A 21098-nucleotide genomic window follows, 5' to 3' on the forward strand; every position below is an offset into this window, starting at 1 on the left:
AACTGGCTAGATTTGGTTATCCAGGGGGTGTATATGCTCGGAGGGAGGAGCTACACTTTTTAGTGTAGTACTTTGTGTGTCCTCCGGAGGCAGAAGCTATACACCCAATGTCTGGGTCTCCCATGTCGGAACTATAAGAAAAAGAATTTACGGTAAGTAAACAAAATTCTCTTTTTTAACCAATATATCTTGGAATAATTAAGTTCCACAGTTGGATGTGTTTATATAAAATGTTCCTGTGCTCACATCCAGTTGTGGAAATTATTATTATTCCAAGATCTATTGATTAAAAAAAAACTTTAAAATATACTTTGTTTGTGGGAAAACTCCTTTAAACACTAATTTATACAATATTTGTATGTAATATGTTTAACTATATAATATTACAAAAAAATACAGTAGAGTTGATGGAATATGGAGACACAAATGAAAAGATTTTTTCAAAGGGGTTCTCCAAAAATGTAAGAAAATGGCCTCTGTTATGTAATTGGAACGTCGGCCCATCCTAGTTATGTGTCAGGAGCGACTGTAATCTGAAGAAACACAGCTCCTGAGACCTGTTTATCAACTGACAGAGGAGGTGTACTGTAAGCACATGTTACTCTGTGAACAAAGTAGAAGACACCAGAAGAAATAAATCTTCTCCTCAGGTGACGGAGCACAAAGGATTTTTTTTCTCCAACTTCAGTCTTCCATGAGTAGTCAAACTGATCACAAAATGTTGTAATAAGGGAGTTTATCATAATTATAGAGCCTACAAAGATTAAACTCCACACATAAATATAATAAAATATTAAATCTTTATTAATTCTTCAAAAGTTTAAAAACAGTTAAAAAGAGAAAATAGACACAATGAATATATCTCACTCCACACAGGAGTGTAAGTAGCGGGACATCAATAAAATGTGCACAATAAAGGGACAAACCACAAATGTAAGAAGGGTATTAACAAAGAAGGTCAGACAAGGATATAAAAGTATATATGTATATGTAAAATTAAAAAAATTGATCAATTATTTGCTAAAAATCTCATTTTTTTATTGTAGTACAGTTGGAATAAATCTGTGAATTTTCACTTTTTATATGATGCATGCCAATTTCAGATCGTGCTGGCTCCCCTCTCTCTATGTATATATATATATATATATATATATAAGTGTCACCCCTTTCTGAGGAAGTGACGGCGAAACGCGCGTCAAAGGGACGTCCCTGCGGTAATTACTTACTTTTATATCCTTGTCTGACCTTCTTTGTTAATACCCTTCTTACGTTTGTGGTTTGTCCCTTTATTCTGCACATTTGATTGATGTCCCGCTACTTACACTTCTGTGTGGAGTGAGATATATTCAATGTGGACGTCATCTTGTTGTAAAACCTTTTTGGACTTTAAACCCGTTGGTTTTACTGCCATCTAGTGGATTTAACTTAGTACTGCACATACTTTGTGTCATACTTGGATTTTCTGATTGTATTTTTTACTTTTCTTCCGCAGGGACTAAAGTGTCTTCTGTGTCTATTTTCTCTTTTTAACGGTTTTTAAACTTTTGAAGAATTAATAACTATTTAATATTTTATTATATTTATGTGTGGAGTTTATTCCGTGAGTAGTCAGTCTGCCTTGCAGAAGATTTATTTCTTCTGATTTCATAATTCTTCCACTCGGCTCATGGAGTATGTGTGCCTGCAATATAAGCTCCTCTATCATTAAGGCCTGTTTCACACGTCATTGAGAAACACAGACGTTTTTCTCTGACGTGTTAAAAACGCATATGTCCCTCGATGTGCTGTGCTTCATGGCACACATGGGTTGTCCATGTGCTATCCATGATACGTGATCCATCATCTGTGATTACACATGGCGATAAACTCACCTGTCCCTGCTCCTGCTGTCCGTGGTGCTGAAGTCTCCAGCCGCCGCTGACCCCGCTGCAGCTACTTCCGGGTCGGCTTTGCCGTGCATACATGAATATGCATGACAGTAATTAGCCAGCTTTGACGCAGCAGCCAGCAGAGAAAAGAGACAAGCAGTGCTGGAGAAGATGAGTTAAAAATGCTTTTTATTTTCAATGTACGTGTTTTTCTGATACGTGTTTCACAGATCACACCATAGTGTGGTCCGTGGGACATCAGTGATGCCAGATAAAAACAGACATGTCTCTGTGCAGAAATCATAGACATGCGTGTATGCTGCACGGAGACATGGTCAGTGAAAAATCACTGATGTGTGAGCAGACCCATTGATTATTATGGGTCTGTGTATGTCCATGATTCTGGTACGTATAAAAACTATCACATACATACCAGAATCACTGATGTGTGAAAGAGGCCTGAGACACAGATCTGAGAGCTGTATTTTTCCAGGTCGCAGCCCATTGTGACATTTGACAAGTATGGGCTGCCATTTGAATTACGTCTTAGGGGGTCTTTTTTTTAATTCTTGGAGGACCCCTTTTAGTCCTTTTTATAGTGCAACTATCAATTAAAAGAACGTTTAACATGTTATAGAGACAGGTGAAAAGTTTTGATTAGTGGAGGTTAGGTGCTAAGATTAAAGGGAACCTGTCACCAGGTTTTTCCTCTGAGCTGCGGCCACCACCATTGAGCTCTTATATACAGCACTTTAGAATACTGTAGAGCCCAGACCGCTCTGTATAACATAAGAGACCTTTATTATACTCCCCGAGGGGGCAGTTGGGTCCGATGGGTGTTGCTACTCTCGGGCCGGCGCCTCCTCCATCTTGTGCAGTTGCCGTCCTCCTTTCCAGCCTCGTGTGCATTACGCGTCCTACGTCATCCACACAGTGCCCTCTATTGCAATCCTGCGCATGTGCAACTTTGATCTGCCCGGCTGAGGGCAGAGCAAGATACTGTAATGCGCAGGCACGAGAAAAGGTCAAAGACTGCACATGCAGATCAAAGTGTGCATGCACAGGAGCGCAATGGAGGACTCTGTGGATGACATAGGATGTGTCATCCATACGCTGCTGGGAAGAAGGATGGCGACTACACAAGATGGAGGAGGCGCCGGATGGAGAGCAGTGACTCCTATCGGACTGGACCGCCCCCTAGGTGAGTACAATAAAGGTGTTTTTTATTTTCTACAGATCGCCTGGGGTCTTATATACATGATTCTGGAAAGCTGTATATAAGGGATCACTGGTGGTGGCCGCAGCTCATAAGGGAAAAACCTGGTGACACGTTCCCTTTAAGCGTTACTACAATCATTTGACGGCAATCCATTTTTTGCTGGTTCAAAGAAAATGTAGTCAGCACAACTTTTTTTTTTTTGATTGGCACAAAAAACTTATAGCAACGGGGTCCATTTTTTTTTTTTTTTTAAAAAACTTTAGTATATGGGAAACGTATCACAACAAATAGTCATCTGTTATGTCAATCATTAGTGGATGTTTTTGGCACTTCTTATAACCAAAACCAAAAGCTGATCAGAGATATTTCTAGTAAGACCAGATCCTTTACAAATACTAATGCAAAACAGGGAAACCAAAGTGTGCATTTGTATTTGCTCTTTGACGCATCCAGTTTTGTTTTTTCTTTTAACATTGGATTAGAAATGGACACAGTATTAGTCCTCATTCAGATATCAGGGATTTAAAACAAAAATGGAACCAATATCATCAGTGTTGTTCTGTGTTTTTCACGTATAGATGGATAAATAAATGACATTCCTATTCTTTGAAATGTTAGTTACAGACCGCCATGGTCCCCAAAAAAGCCCACAGACATGTGATCAGCCCCTTACATATTCTTTCTGTCACAAACACAGAACACAACCATCTGGAGTCACTGTAGTGTTGGTATTCTTTCCTGAGTAGTTACGGTGAGATGTATTTTACCGGCCTGTGACAGGGTAGCACAAAGTGCACTCACATGTATGGAAAGCTCTATAAATTAATTACTTGTGACTTTCTTTTGTTTTGCAGAACGGAGGGACACCATTATTGTATGCAGTCAGAGGGAACCATGTAAAATGTGTAGAAGTGTTGCTAGGTATCTATACATTCTTATTTTCCATGTAATAGGGGTACTGTTGTATTAACCCCTTCAGCCCCGGGGCACTTTCCGTTTTTGCGTTTTTGTTTTTTGCTCCCCTTCTTCCGAGAGCCGTAACTTTTTTATTTTTCCGTCAATCTTGCCATATGAGGGCTTGTTTTTTGCGGGACAAGTTGTACTTTTAAATGAAACCATAAGTTTTACCATATGGTGTACAGGAAAACAGCAAAAAAATTCCAAGTGTGGAAAAACTGTAAAAAAAAGTGTGATGGCACAATAGTTTTTGGAATGTTTTATTCACGGTGTTCACTATATGGTAAAACTGATGTGTGGGTATGATGCCTGAGGTCGGTGCGAGTTTGTAGACACCAAACATGTATAGGTTTACTTGTATCTAAGGGGTTAAAAAAATTCACAAGTTTGTCCAATAAAAGTGGCGCACGTTTTGCGCCATTTTCCGAAACACTTAGAGTTCTTATTTTTCAGGATCTGAGGCTCAGTGATGGCTTATTTTTTGCGTTTCGAGCTATCGTTTCTAATGGTACCGTTTTTGCGCAGATGCGACGTTTTGATCGCCTGTTATTGCATTTTGCGTACAACTTGCGACGACCAAAAAACGTAATTTTGGCGTTTGGAATTTCTTTGCCACTACGCCGTTTACCAATCAGATTAATTGATTTTATATTTTGATAGATCGGGCATTTCTGAACGCGGTGATACCAAATATGTGTATATTTATTTATTTTTTAACCCTTTAATTTTCAATGTGGGGAAAGGGGGATGATTTGAACTTTTAGTTTTTTTTTGGTTTTTTTTTTACTAGTCCCCCTAGGGCTATAGTGATCAGCAATCCGATCGCTCTTATCTATCTGCTGATCACAGCTATACAGCTGTAAACAGCAGATTCAGTCACTTCCTGTTTCTCTCTGCTCCCGGCCGAGGGAAAACGAAAGTGAAACTTCATAGCTGCAGACGTCATTACATGACCCTGTGCTACGATGGCAACCACCGAAAGTCATGTGATCACTCACGTGACTTCCGGTGGGGGCGGCGGTAAGTGAAAATTTTCACCGCGTGTATATACATCTCCGTGACAGACTTTGGCAGCGAGATGTAAGGGGTTAATGTTACGGGTGGAATGCGATTCCACTCGTAACATGTAGGCACACATGTCAGCTGTTGAAAACAGCTGATATGTGTGCCAATCCACGCCGCCTGCCCGCGGCAGGGGGCGGGGCTTAACGGGACACGCTCCATGACGGATATATCCGTCCATGGTCGTGAAGGGGTTAAAGGGAATCTGTCACCACATTTGTGCATAGAGGTTATAGAATGCTGAAAAATGAAATGCCGGTCTGCCTCATATCAGATGCCTTTATGTGGATAAATCATCTTTCATCACTTTATGTTAATGAGATCTTCCAGCCTATAGGGCGGACACTGACTGGAAGATAACTCCGCCTCCAGAGTTTATTTTAAATTAAAGGGGCGTTACCAGTGTGATGTGTAATGACCTTTCACTGCAGAACTGTGTGTGATTTATGACTGACGCTTCTGCAGGTTCCTCTTAGCTTCAGCCTCCATCTCACAGGCAGTCAGTGTTGTAATAAAGCAAAGCTCAGAGAGCTGCAAAAACTGTGTTTGCAAGAAGTCAAATGTCATTTCTCCTGTTCTGTGTCAGTTACTTGTCTCACACTGGTGACGTCCCTTTAATAATCTCTGGAGGCGGAGTTATCTTCCAGGCAGTGTCCGCCCCATAGCCTGAAAGAGATCATGTACATAAAGTGATGAAAGATTATTTATCCACAATAAGGCATCTGATATGAGGCAGACAGATATGATTATTTTCAGCATTCTATAACCTGTATGTCCATATTAACAGTTTAAAAATGTCAAAGTGTTGACAGATTCCCTTTAAGTAAATATGGGTGTATAGAAAAATACTGTGGTGAAACAGTGTGAGAATGTCTGTGGATTAAATCTGTAGGATGGAAGATTAGTCAGTAGTATTATGGTACAAGTTATATTGCCCTTTTAGACCCATATTTACTCTTATTCTACAGTGAAAGACCAATGCCTTTTCCATTACAGATTTTCCCTTCTACCTATTCATACTGGGCATCTTATATAATAAACCGATTCCCTTAGGCTACTTTCACACTACGTTTTTTTAGCATGCGTCATGAACGTTTTTTTGCTGCAAAAGCGGATCCTGTTTTTGCAAAGAAAAACGCATGTGTTATTTTGCAGGATCCTGTCACTTTAAGTTTATGGGCGGGCATTGGAGTCATGTGATCGGGAGTAAGGGGAACTGAACGTGAAAGACTGGGAGCCGACATCTGACAGCTGCGGAGGATCGTAACCAAGGTAAACATCGGGTAACTTGCTTGGATACCCGATATCTACCTTGGTTACGAGCGTCTGCAGCTGCTAGGAGCAGGGCTGCCTGCTCCCTGCACACGTAACCAAGGTAAACATCGGGTAACTAAGCCCGCGGTTACCCGATATTTACCTTGGTTACGAGCGTCCTCCACTCTCAGGCGGGGGAGGGGGAGAGAGGGAGGGGGAGAGAGAAACTGATCACGTGAGGCTGGTTTCTGGGCACGCTCAGTAGAGCAAGTAGGATCCTGTGTATCAGCATGCCAGCGTTCACATGCTCAAAAACGCTACAAGTAGAGTTTTTGAAAAAAGTTAAACTGCAAGTCGCTGGATCTTTACTATAACGCACGCAAACGCAGGTGAACGCATGGTGACGCAAGTCCATTGCAAATGCATTGAAATGAAAACACATTTGCACTGGATCCGTTTTTGCGTTAAAAAAACGTTCATGACGCATGTTAAAAAAACGTAGTGTGAACGCAGCCTTACATGACTATTTTTCATGCAATTTTGGCTAGCTGACGTAAATAGGCTTTAGAATATTTACTATACTTTTACTTTATATCTAAATAAGCAATCCTAAAATGAAAGCGCTCTATTACACATGAAAAGAGCTCCATTGGTGAGCAGATAGGATACATGGAATGAATGTGCATTGATAAAGTCAGCAATCATCTGTGCTTTCCTGTTTCATCAGCAAGTGAGATGGTAAGGAGCCAGAAGAATACACTGGGCATATGATCTGAAATGTCAGTGGCATTAGAAAATGTGCTTGGCTTTCTGCAATTGCGTCCTTTTTTGTGTGCATTTTTGACACTGGCTGTTGTACTAATTGTACCTTGTAAATGTATAGAGCGTGGAGCTGATTTAACAATGGAGGCAGATTCTGGATACACCCCAATGGATCTTGCTGTTGCACTTGGACATAAAAAAGGTACAATAGTTATTACAGGTCACTTGGACAAGAGCAACATGGCATTCATAAGTGAGCACTGCTGATATTGGCATGTGGGATTTGTACATGGTTACCCATGTTTTGTAACAATCTCTGTTGATTGTAGGAAGGCTTGGACAATTGGGGAACACAGAAACAATGGGTATAGCTACTACCATCAAGACCTAATTCACAATGTAATTTTCTCGTGTGTATTTTGTATCTGTATTGATAAGCCATAAACATAGAACATATATAGAGAAAACTATAATAAAAAGATTTGGATCTGCTCCTGGTTCTGGCTTAAAATACACACCTCAACATTGCAATTGCAGCATAAAGAATGAAAAGTCGTGGAATTTTGAAAATCACAGGGTTGATAGATATAATGTTGGGGCAGAGACCCTGATTCCAGTGGTGTGTCACTTACTGGACTGCTTAGTGTAGTTTTGATAATTTACTGCTGATTAATCAGTGATTTTATCTTTAGAGGACTACTTGGCCTGCTGCCAGGTAGTCCAGCATATTGCTGACCTCTGTATAACTGCTAGATCTGCAGCAGATAAAACATTGATTTTATGAAAATGACAGCAAACAGCTCAGTAAGTGACACATGACTGGAATCCGGGTCTCTGTCTCTGCATTATGCTGCTCTCAGATGGGGGGAGCAAAACCTGGTGACAGATTCCCTTCAATAATATGCAATTGATGAAAAAAATGGAAACAAAGACCTCAATTGGTCTTGATGAATCAAGATCTTTGTTTTCCTTTTTTCATCCTTCTGAGACGGAGTGTTTGGGACTGGAGAAAATCTGTAGGGTAAAGAACGCTGCCGCTGAATGCACTTTGGCACCCAAATGATCAAGATCCACTGCTGGCATCTCCCTGTGCAATTGCCCACCAATGGCATCCAGATGTGACTGATGGCATACAAGCCCAGAGACACTGCAGGCCATGGTGACACGTTTAGGCCATGAAGGCTGCTCACAGTAGCACTAGGAACATGTATCCTTGCATAGTAGTTTTGAAAAATGTCTCTTGGGACACTGGAGGAATGGCCGTACTACAGGTTCAGTTCCACGACTGATCCAGTCTATACTTCAAGTGAATTTGGATGCCACACATGAAGACTTAGTAGGTGTCTACACAAAGCATCACAAGCTGTTACCACAAAGTCCTGCAATGAACCAGATGTCCATCGACAGGTGCTCCATTGACCTCATGCCACTGATTTTAAAGGCTACCATGAGGCAGAACAAGACAGCAATGGAGATCTGGTCTCTTCGACAAGTCCCACTTTTGTCTTGGACACACTGATAGCTTGGATTGGTCTGGAGACAATGTGAGCAATGTCATAAAGAGGCCTTCAGTAGGTAATGTCACATTGGTCCTATTCACAGGATTATGGTGTGTGGTGGCATAATTTACAGTAGTCGGATGTTACATTGATTTGGTGGTGGAACTAGTAGTATAGACCTTTTTCCCAAGTGTCCCTGGAGCCATTTTTCAACATGGCACCAGGCCGCAAACTGCTAGTGCAAGTCCATTCAGCATGGCAGAATATTACTCAGACATCCATTAAAGGGGCTGGCCCTAAAATAAAGTACATTTTAATCAATAGATCTTGGAATAATAAGTTTCACAATTGGACACGTTAAGAAAAAAGTTCTTGAGCTGAAATAATCTTACCATCATCTATGTGACACTGCTATGTACTGTGTGATGGTGGTCAACAAAAATAGCTATAGGCATGGTACCCAAAATAAATTACCGTAATAACACACAACTATATTTTAAGCCTAAAGGCAAAAAAAAATAATTTAAAAACGTGATAAGAACAATCAGACTAATGGGCATGAAACATATATATATATATATATATATATATATATAGATATATATATATATATATAATATAATATAATGTGTATGTATCAACCAAAATGGGTATCTGGTATTCATATACCTAGCGCTGACTAGCACCAGTTGTCTACAAACAAGGAAAAGCGCATAAGACTAGTGATATTAATAAAAATCAATAGTTATTTTCAAACAGCTTAAAACCATGATGACATAGGACAATATAATAAAAAGTAGCAGTGCATACAAATGGCCAATAGATGGCCTCAAAACATCACAGGTCAGTATAGTAATAGAGGTATTCTGGTCTAGATCCATTGGACTTTTTGTGCAGCCTTAGTTCTTGCAATTATTTGGGCTTGTTGTCATAGTTTGATATTTTATTGATTGAACTTATGCAGCACTATTTTTTTAGTTTTGTATTGCTATACATACCTGTGATGTTTTGGCGCCATCTATTGGCCATTTGTATGCACTGCTACTTTATATTATATTGTCCTATGTCATCATGGTTTTAAGTTGTTTTAATAAATGTATTGTTTTTTAGAAATATTATCATTAGCCTTTTGTGCTTTGTCTTCTTTGTTATGTGTAATGGTTGTGTCAGACAGTGCAGGAACATGATCTGAGCATGACACATCCCGTGGCCAGGAAATTAAACAAAAGAGAGTATACAGACAGTACAGCACCGGATCAGAGCTGATTCTTTCTTTGAGGTATACCTGGCCGTATCTGTCCCTTTAATGCAGGCCGCATTATTCCCCACACATATCCAATCAGCTAACAGGCGCTGGTGGATCTCTGATCCACCTGCGCCTGTTAACCCCTTAGATTGTGATGTCAATCTCTGACAATGCGATGTAAAGCTCTCTGGCGGAGATCGTGCTGTTTCCCACCGCTATCGAAGGCTCTGTGATGCAACCATGAAGCACCAATTGGTTGGCATGGCAGCATAGGGTCAGATGATGACCCCTGTTGCTGCCATGTGTTTCCTGTGAATGTTGGCAGAGCGCAAGCACTCACAGCAACACATCATTTCTCTTGATCAAAGTGATGCCGAAGCATCGCTAAGATCAGGACAAGTGATCGGAGTGTATAGTTATACAGTCCCCTAGGGAGACTAGTAAAATCATTTAAAAAAAAATGTAAAAGGAAAAATAAAATTTATGAAAAAAAAAAAAATCACCCCCCTTCTTCCCTCCATTGAAAATTAAAACAACAATAATAATAATAATAAAATACACGTATTTGGTATCTCCATGTTCAGAAATGCCCGATGAAAATATAAAATCAATTAATCTGATTGGCATATAGCGTAGTGAGAAAAAAAATCCAAATTTCAAAATTACATTTTTTTGGTCACCGCAACATTGCATTAAAATGCAATAACAGGCGATCAAAACATCATAAAAAAACCCAAAGTTATATAATTAAAAATGGCAGCTCAAGATGCAAACAATAAGCCATCACTGAGCCACAGATCCCGAAAAATGAGAACTCTACGGGTCTTGGAAAATGGCGAGAAAAGCGCAATTCTTTGTTTAAAGGGAACCAATCACAAGGATTTTCCTACATACCCTAAAGCCAGGGCTATACTGGCACTATCAGGTTGATTCTATACATGCCTGTAGTGGTCAGCTGATGGATAGGTTTTAAAATCCAAGAAAGTGGAATTTGTAAAATGAGCTGCTTGTTGAGTGACAGTTGCACTGGAGCAGATAAGATATTCATAGTTATCCCCTCCCCTGTTAGAATTAGCACCAGTATTATACAAATGACTCACTTTGTCTAGCAGGACCTGTGTGAGGTCATACCCATGTGACCTGGTATCCAGCTTTAGTGGCTGAGGCCCCACCCCTTCTGGTCACATGGGTATGACCTCACACAGGTCCTGCAACAGACAAAGTGAATCATTTGTATAATACTTAGACTATGTGCGCACTTTTTTTTACCTGCTGTTCCACTGCTTTTTCAACTGCAGCGTTTTCATGCCAAAATGCATGCGTTCTGCTTTTCATGCAAAGTCAAATGGGCATTGAGCTTTCTTGTGCGCACTTTGCTGTTCAAAACGCTGCTTTTAATTTGCATAAATGTGGCCAAAAACTCAGCGTTTAAAGAAGTAGCATGTCAATTGTTTTTGCCATTTTGGCTGCGTTTCCCATCCATTCAATTTAATACAAAACTGCAGCGTTTCTAAAAGCACTGAAAACTCATGAAAACCGCAAGGTGCGCATAGGCTACTTTCTTTGTGTTTTACATGCATTTTTAAAGCCAAAAGCATTGTCCTTTCTGCCAGAGGATGTTTTTTGAACTGCAACTACCTCGACGCAAAGTGCGCACATAGCCTTATGCTAATTCTAACAAAGGGAGGAGATGACTATGATCTGCTCCAGTGCAACTGTCACTCAAGAAGCTGCTCATTTTATAAACTTTACTTTGTTGGATTTCAAAACCTAAACATCCGAGCTGACCACTAAAGCTATGTAGAGAATGAGCCTGATAGTGCCAGTATAGAAAAAAAAAACCAAGAAAAATAATCCCTAGGGATCAAACTGCCAACAAACCATAAATAAATTCCCTATTAAAAATATCTTTATGATAGTGCCAGTATAGCACTGGCTTTAGGTTATATGCGAAAATCGTGGTGATTTGGTTCCCTTTAAAAAAAAAAAAAAAAAAGTCCTGAATTTTTTCGCCACTTTAGATAGGTTTGGTATCTATGAACTCATACTGACCCGGGAAATCATATTGCCAGGTCAGCTTTACCACATAGTGAACCTGGTAAATAAAAAATCCCCAAAACATTCATACAATTGCACTTTCTTTTTGCAATTTCACCGCACTCGGAATCCCCCCCCCCCCCTTTCCAATACAATATGGGGCAGAATACATGGTGTCGTTCAAAAGCACAATTCGTCCCACAAAAAACAAGTCCTCATGTGGGTATATTGACAGAGAAATAAAAAAGTTATGGTTCTCGAAAGAAGGAGAGGAAAAAAAAGGAACATTACCCGGGCGTGAAGGGGTTAAAAACAGGCAGTGAAATGTATTTGGAACCATATTGGACCTTTTAGTTTGGAGCCACATTGCATTTTTTATGTGGACTCAGAACTGACAAATGGGTATTGCACACATTACCACTCGTGCACCTGCAGCCTTATATGTTCGATTACACTGAGTGCTGCATGCACATGTGTGAGCAATATCATCAACTGTTAGGGGTACTTTGCACACTACGATATCGCAGCTGCGATGTCGGTGGGGTCAAATTGAAAGTGACGCACATCCGGCGTCGCAGGCGATATCGTAGTGTGTAAAGCCTTTTTGATACGATTAACGAGTGCAAAATCGTCGTAATCGTATCATCGGTGCAGCGTCGGTCATTTCCATAATTTGGAAATGACCGATGTTACGATGTTGTTCCTCGTTCCAGCGGCATCACACATCGCTGTGTATGAAGCCGCAGGAGCGAGGAACATCTCCTACCTGCGTCCTGCGGCTCACGCCAGCTATGCTCATCTCCGCCCCTCCGCTTCTATTGGCCGCCTGCCGTGTGACGTCGCTATGACGCCGCACGACCCGCCCCCTTAATAAGGAGGCGGGTCGCCGGCCAGAGCGACGTCGTAGGGCAGGTGAGTGCATGTGAAGCTGCCGTAGCAATAATGTTCGCTACGCCAGCTATCACCATGATATCACAGCTGCGACGGGGCGGGGACTATCGCGCTCGGCATCGCAGCATCGGCTTGCGATGTCGTAGTGTGCAAAGTTCCCCTTACTGTATATGTTGTCTGAACACCATGAGTACTTTTATCTGTGCTCTGTAAATACTTGAATTTTATCTGTACCTTGAAGACAATTGAATTCAATTCATTCCTTGCATTCTAACACAATTTATATTTTGTTTGCTCTACTACAATTAAAGTTCTTTGGTATTTTTTCAGCTAGGTGTTCAATAACCTTCTTAATAGCGGGAATAACTTTATTTTTAGAAGTGTTTTACCTCACAGAAAGAATCACCTGTGATCCCTTGCTGTCCTGTCTGTATACTCTTGTTTCTTGCCCTGCTCAGGAGCTGTGGTATGATCAGACCATGTTCTGTATGGTCAGATACAGCCATTCTAAGATTAATTTAATTAATTTCTATGCAAACGGCGTAGTGCAGCTGCGCTCAGATGTTTTCATAGCTCCACCTCTGGCAGTTGCTGTCTGGAAGCAGTTATTTCTATCTTGGCCATAGAAAACAAAGATGGGAATATGCCTTTAAAGAAATGGTTCACCCATATTTATATTTGGCCACAACAATATTATGTTGAGAAACAATGTTTTTCTCAAATACCTTGTGTTGCCAATAGTGCCTGTGAGAGGCGCTATTGCGGACTGCTCTTCCCCCACCACCTGATCCCCGGTCTTTGTGACCTTGGGGATCCGGCGATGTCACGTCAGCTTCCTGCTCACCTGATATCACCGCGGCGGCCCCAGTCTCTGAGTCACTTGGCTGTGGGTGGACTTTCACCGCTCGTCACAGCCCAGCGTGTCTCCTGCTTGCGCGCTCTGCAGTGAAAGAGGGAGCAGGCAGGTGCTGTGCTGTGAATCACCGGAGACTGGCGCCGGCCGCGGTGATATCAGGTGAGCAGGAAGTTGACGTGACATGACCGGATCCCTGAGGTCTCGGAGCCGCAGGGTCATGTCATGGGGAAGAGCGGTCTGCAATAGCTCCGCTCACAGGCATTATTGGCAACACAAGGTATTTCAGAGAAACCTTGTTTCTCAACATAATATCGTTGTGGCCAATAATGAATATGGGTGAACCACCCCATTAAGGAAACCCTAATCTTTCTAGGATGTGGACAGGGGATCCACTGTACTGAAGCAATGCTTTCTGCATGTGTGTGTTGTCTTGGACTCTGTTTTTATATAGTTTTATTAAGAATATTCTTTTCTTTCTTTAGTACAACAGGTTATTGAGCATCACATCCTAAAACTGTTTCAGAATCAATCATGATGGATGAACGAGAGAAGATTGAGAGCAAGATGACGGAAACTGGAGAGTTTCTGTAGCGCACAGTTGACAATACTAAACACCGGATTGCTAATAACGCTATTAACTTTATTTAAGCCTCTTTTGCAGAGAAATAATTTCAAGCTGAGCTTTAGATATATAGGAAAAAAATTCAATCTTTATATTCTGCTTGAAGGAGCAGTAATCAATCATTGCCATTTTCCTTTCTAAATGTGCCTTGCCCAACCAGGAAGGTTTAGGGCCTGTATGAGCGGGAATCAGAATCTCCAGCATTTATGAGTCTGAAGAGATATAGTATTAAGAGACTTTTCATTACATTTCAGAACATGTCATTTTAACACAAGTCAAGATCTGAAGATAACATCTCGTTAACCCCCCCAATCTCATTATAGTGATCAGAGCACTTGGGGGATACAAGTTTAACTTTGTTTCTATAGCGGGAGTTTTCCTTAAAATTTAAACAGCTGCTTGTTTTGACTAAGATATTTGAATGTATTTTACGCACCTGGTATTTTAGGAGAAAATTTCTCTAAGGCATCTTTCACTCGTCCGTGAAAATCACACACGTTTTGCACGGACATTTAAAAGGTGCGTATGGCCCTCGGTGTGCCAAAATCACGGAATGTTCTCAGTGTGCTATCCGTGATAACACACGGAGAACAGGAACTTTATGCTCTCCTGCCCCGGTCGCTGCTGTCCGTGGTGATGATGTCTTCTGCTCTGCGGTCTCCAGCCAAGCTGCTGCTTCCGGTCCTTGGTGCAGTGAATATTCGATGAGCATAATGATTGGGGGTCGGCAGCAAGTGACAGCAGTGCTGGAGAAGGGGAGCGTAGAAATTTATTTTATTTCACAGAAACGTTGTTTTCTCCGGTACACGTCACAGGGAGCACATTCGTGAGGTCCGTGTGACACCCATGCTGCTGGAGAAAAACTGACATGTCTATGTGTGGCGCACACTGACACATGTATGCTCCACACGGACCATGTGAAAACACCCACATGTGCTCAGGCCCATTGATTTTAATGTATCTACGTGTCTCTGGTACATGTGAAAAAGGACGTCACACGTACCGGAGACACAGATGTGTGAAAGGGTACCTAAAACACAGTATAATTTGATAAACTTGATGCAGCTTCAGTTTGTCTATTTTAAGTTTACAACACCTATTTGCTTGCTGGGTAACAAAAATTTGGCACATGGTGTTGCATATTAGGCCTAGCCCTCGCCGGGCAAACTGCTGCACATATAATAAATATGATGCAGCACCTAAAAAGCATAGCGTTTGCTATAGTTTGCAGTACCAATGAGATTTCTGAAATCTCATGCATCTACTGCTTATTTTTTCCTTACAAATTTTCACCATCAATGAGTTGTTTTTTTTTCATATCTACATACAGAATTCTTCTTCTCCCATTCAAATTAATTGGGGGAAAAAAAGGGAAATAAATTGTATGCAGGGTTTTCCCCCCGTCAACACTTATGGGTGTAAAAAAAAAAAATACCCTGCACAAATGTGTTTAGATACTTATTATTTTTGACAGCAAAAGTAAAACCCCAGACAATTCTTTTCTTGTGTAAAATCCTGGAAGCCTTGCTTAGAATCTGTTCACACTTGCAAGCTTGGATTTTCATGTGGATCAGTTTATGGCAGCCTCCAGATATAAACAGTTGCTTCTATTCACTGCCGGAAAGGCTAGATTTTCAGTGGGAAATAAATTAAAAATAAAAAAAAACATGTTTTTAACTATTATTTTTAGTTTAAATGGGCATACAACTGAAAATCCAAAATTGACATTTTATTTTTTGCACCCATATTTCATCTTCATGCATATTGCACAATTCAGAGGCGGTACATCTAGAGTTGAGCAAGTACCTAACTACCGAGTACTGTCTAATACTCTCTTATTCATTCCGAATAGCGTGTGCAATGCAAGTCATTGGGGGAAAACTCACAAAGTAACGAGTAACCCAAATTCCGCACTATTTGCTATTCGCACGAAGAGTACGGCATTCGGGTTACTCGTTACTTTGCGAGTTTTCCCCATTGACTTGCATTGCACATGCTATTCAGAATGGATACGTGCTGAGTATAGCAAGTATGAATAGTTAGGGACTCGCTCAACTCTAGGTACATCATCTGTTATACGCCACATCCTTTTTCACAAGGTTTAAATGAAGAGAGCTACCTTAGTGCCAGGTTTACTGTTGAATATTGTATAATCACATGAAAACCAGGAACTCCAATTACATTGAAAATCAAATTTTATGTACTGTATAGTTTGTAAGAGAGCAAATTACTAAGAGGGGATTTAGATTCATTTTGTCCCTAAAAAAAAAATACAGAATTATTTTATGATTTTAAGAATAAAGTGATGGTTTTGCACAATTGTTGTTTCGCCATTTTTTGGGGTTGTGAACAGAATTGCAAATTTACTGGAAGTTTTTTTTCAATTTGCTGTAAAATTTGACTAGGATTTAATACATTAGGAGCAAATAGTCTGTCCAGAAGGGGTTACAAAACTAAACTTCTGCTCACCATCCCCAAGAAGTTTTGCAAATAAGAGTGCCTGAATCCATGAATCTTGTGATATTGTAAATTAATCTGATTAGTTTGGAATCTGTTTTCGCATATCTAGTTTAAATTTATAGGTTGAAAATGGGAGATGGTATTCTAAGGCTGCAAATACACTACTCACAAAAAGTTAGAAATATCCTGAAATGTCACCCAAAAGCCAAATGATAGTAAAATACACTAACTTTTTCAGGTGATTTTAACCCCTTCACCCCCGGCCACTAAAACACCCTAATGACCGGGCCATTTTTTGCAATTCTGACCAGTGTCACTTTGACAGGTTATAACTCTGGAACGCTTCAACGGATCCTGGCGATTCTGAGATTGTTTTTTCGTGACATATTGTGCTTCATGTCAGTGGTAAATTTAGGCCGATATTTTTTGCGTTTATTTGTGAAAATTTAGGAAATTTGGCGAAAATTTTGAAAATTTCGCAATTTTCAAACTTTGAAAATTTATGCCCATAAATCTGTGAGATATGTCACACAAAATAGTTACTAAATAACATTTCCCACTTGTGTACTTTACATCAGCGCAATTTTCGAAACAAATTTTTTTTCCGTTAGGAAGTTAGAAGGGGTCAAAGGTCATCAGCAAATTCTCATTTTTCCAACAAAATTTACAAAATAATTTTTTTAGGGACCACATCACATTTGAAGTGACTTTGAGAGGCCGAGGTGACAGAAAATACCCAAAAGTGACCCCATTCTAAAAACTACACCCCTCACACTGCTCAAAACCACATCCAATAAGTTTATTAACCCTTTAGGTGCTTCACAGGAACCAAAGCAATGTGGAAGGAAAAAATGAAAATTTTACTTTTTAACACAAAAATGTTACTTTAGCCATAAAATTTTCATTTTTACAAGGGAGAAAAGAGAAAGTGCACCCTACAATTTATTGTGCATTTTCTCCTGAGTACGCTGATACCCCATATGGGGTAAAAATCAATTGTTTGGGCGCACGGCAGAGCTCGGAAGGGAAGGAGCGCCATTTGAATTTTTGAACGCAAAATTAGCTGCACTCATTAGCAGACGCCATGTCGGGTTTGAAGACCCCCTGAGGTGCCTAACCAATGGAGCTCCCCCACAAGTGACCCCATTTTGGAAACTAGAGCCCTCAAATAATTTTTCTAGATGTTTGGTGAGCACTTTGAACCCCTGGGGGCTTCACATAAGTTTATAGCGTTGAGCCGTGAAAAGAAAAAAAATTTTTTTTACCACAAAACGGTTGCTTCAACTAGGTAGCTTTTTTTTTCACAAGGGTAACAGGAAAAAATGCACCATAAAATGTATTGTGCATTTTCTCCTGAGTACGCAGATACCTCATATGTGGTGGAAATAAATTGTTTGAGCGCATGGCGGGGCTCAGAAGAGAAGGAGCGCCATTTGACTTTTCAAACGCACAGACGCAGTGCACTGATCGGCCGCTGCAGGACGCACGGTCGGATGCGATAAAAAAAAAGCGTCGGGGATACGTAAAAAAAAAAAAGTCACGCCAAAAATTGACCATGGATGCCGATCCGTTATGTGCATCCCTGATCAGCGCTTGGCGGGACGCACGGATGGATGTGATACAAAAAGCGTCGGGGATACGGAAAAAAAAAAGTCACGCCAAAAATTGAGCAGGGATGCCGATCCGTTATCTGCATCCCTGATCAGCGCTTGGCGGGACGCACAGACGGATGCGATACAAAAAGCGTCGGGGATACGGAAAAAAAAGTCACGCCAAAAATTGAGCAGGGATGCCGATCCGTTATCTGCATCCCTGTTCAGCGCTTGGCGGGACGCACGGACGGATGCGATACAAAAAGCGTCGGGGATACGGAAAAAAAAAAAAAAGTCACGCCAAAAATTGAGCAGGGATGCCGATCCGTTATCTGCATCCCTGTTCAGCGCTTGGCGGGACGCACGGACGGATGCGATACAAAAAGCGTCGGGGATACGGAAAAAAAAAAAAAAGTCACGCCAAAAATTGAGCAGGGATGCCGATCCGTTATCTGCATCCCTGATCAGCGCTTGGCGGGACGCACGGACGGATGAGGTGTAAAAATGGACAGGGGATACGGAAAAAAAAAAAAAAGTTATACTCACAGTACCCAGAGGACTAGCAGGAGGATCACTGACCAGAAGAGCTGCAGAGGAACAGATGGCAGAGAGATGGACAGCTTTACAGGAGCAGCAGGCAGATCAGCAGAATGCCCAGGAAGGACCCAGCGATGGACGCAGATGTGATCAGGCCGGTGAAGACAGGTAAGAGGACGTCGGGGGAGAGCAGAGGGGGAGAGGGGGGGGGAGTGAGAGCAGAGAGGGGGGGGGGAAGCAGAGGGGGAGGGGGTAGAGCAGAGGGGGAGACCGGAGAGGGAGCTGCAGAACAGAGATAATGGGGGAGGCAGTCAGATCGGGGGGGGAGCAGATCGGGATGTCGGGGGGGGGGGGGGGGTTGGGGGGAGCAGATCGCGGGGGGGGCACGGCAGGGGCTACCATGGCAGCGCGCAGGGGCACCACGGGAGCGCGCAGGGGCACCACGGGAGCGCGCACGGGCTGGCTGCAAAGTGAGCACAGTACTCACGTGCAGCAGCGGTGACAGCTAGGGCGGCGGCGGCGGCAGCAGCGGCGGTGGCGTGGTACCACAAGTACCAGCCACTGCACGCTGCAGACATGTTGGGGGAGGGCTCGCAGGCCAGCACAGGCCTGGGGAGGGCGGCCACCGGCAAATCACACCGCCCCACTGCACACTGATTGGAGCGATTGCGCGTCATAGCACGATCGCTCCAATCAGTGCTGCAGGGGCTGGGGGAGACATGTTTGAGGTCCACCTATGATATGCTGCAGCAGCTGCGGCATCTCATAGCTGGATCTCACAGGATCGCACTAATTCGGGCATTATTTTTGCCGAAATTAGTGCGATCGATGTGGTTGGCGGTTCAGATTTGAACAGCCAATCACATCGATCGTCGATAGGGGGTGGCGATGCCGCCCCCCCTAGGGTCAAGCAAAGGTCCCCTGCTGTAAGAAACAGCAGGGGACATCATTTGAAAGCCGTTGCTATGGCCACGGCAATCAAATGAAGTTTAGGCAGTAAAATTACGTCCCTGGTCGTTAAGTCACGTTAAAATAGGACGTAATTTTACTGCCCGCGGTCGTGAAGGGGTTAAAGGGAATTTGTCACCAGGTTTTTGCTCACCCATGTGAAAGCAGCATAAGGCCCGTTTCACACGTCAGTGAAAAACAGTGACGTTTTTCACTGGCGTGTAAAACACGCACATGTCCCTGCGTGTGCCGTGATTCACGGCACACGTGGGTTGTCTAAGTGCAATCCGGGCTCCGTTCTCCGTGGCCCGTGACTGCACTTAGTAATCAACTCACCTGCGCCCGCTCCCGCTGTCCTTGGTGCTGATCGCTCCCGTGGTGCAGCATCCGGCCGGCGGTGACCCCCCGCAGCAGCTGCTTCCAGATCGGCTGTGTCGCGCATAATGAATATGCGCGACAATAATGAGCTGGCTCAGAAGCAGCAGGGAGAACGGGCTGCAGAGGACAACCGCTGGACGCCGGGTGAGTAAAAATGATTTTTATTTTAAAAGCACGTTTTTTTTCTGGCACGTGTTTCACGGACCACACCACTGCGTGGTCTGTGGGACATCAGTGATGCCAGAAAAAAATGGACCTGTCTCCATGCGGCAATCACGCACACGCGGGTACACCGCACGGAGACACGTGCAGTGAAAAATCACTGACGTGTGAGCAGACCCATTCATTATAATGGGTCTGCGTATGTCAGTGATTCTGGTACGTTTTAAAAAAAGCACAAACGTCCCAGAATCGCTGACGTGTGAAAGGGGCCTTACATAGGGGGCAGAGATCCTCATTCCAGCAAGGTGTCTCTTACTGAGCTGTTTGCTGTCATTTTTTTAAAATCAATGTTTTCTCTACTACAGATCTAGCCGTTATACAGAGCTCATTATTATGCTGGACTACGTGTCAGCACTCCAAGTAGTCCTCTAATGATAATCTACTGCTGATTAATCAGTGATTTTATCAAAACTATACTAAGCATCAATGGAATCAGGATCTCTGCCTCTACATTATGCTGCTCTCAGATTAGTTGACAAAAGCCTGGTGACATTCCCTTTAGTGTGACCTTCTCTAAACTCTTGAATGCACATGTCCAACTGTTCAATGAATCAATACTTTTTGCACAACTTACTGTTCTGTAACAAGGAGCTTGATGGCAAAATTCACAACAGGTGTTTGATCCATGAATCACCCAATAAATGTGTCCAATTAGAATTGCTTAACCCCTTTACGACCAAGGACATTA

The 21098-nt window shown here is 42.2% G+C and overlaps 1 protein-coding gene across 1 annotated transcript in view; it reads left to right on the forward strand.

Moving 5' to 3' along the window:
* Positions 1-16145, forward strand: part of RFXANK (regulatory factor X associated ankyrin containing protein) — a 49287-nt gene extending 33142 nt beyond the window's left edge. The window contains exons 7-9 of the mRNA XM_075338419.1: positions 3942-4008; positions 7244-7324; positions 14134-16145. Of these exons, the coding sequence (XP_075194534.1) occupies positions 3942-4008; positions 7244-7324; positions 14134-14186 (201 nt within the window). The 3' untranslated portion in view covers positions 14187-16145. The remainder of the gene's footprint in view (positions 1-3941; positions 4009-7243; positions 7325-14133) is intronic.
* The last annotated feature ends 4953 nt before the right edge of the window (positions 16146-21098 follow it).

The sequence above is a fragment of the Anomaloglossus baeobatrachus genome, chromosome 1 (genome assembly GCF_048569485.1).
Source record: "Anomaloglossus baeobatrachus isolate aAnoBae1 chromosome 1, aAnoBae1.hap1, whole genome shotgun sequence".
In the NCBI taxonomy this organism is placed as follows: domain Eukaryota; kingdom Metazoa; phylum Chordata; class Amphibia; order Anura; family Aromobatidae; genus Anomaloglossus; species Anomaloglossus baeobatrachus.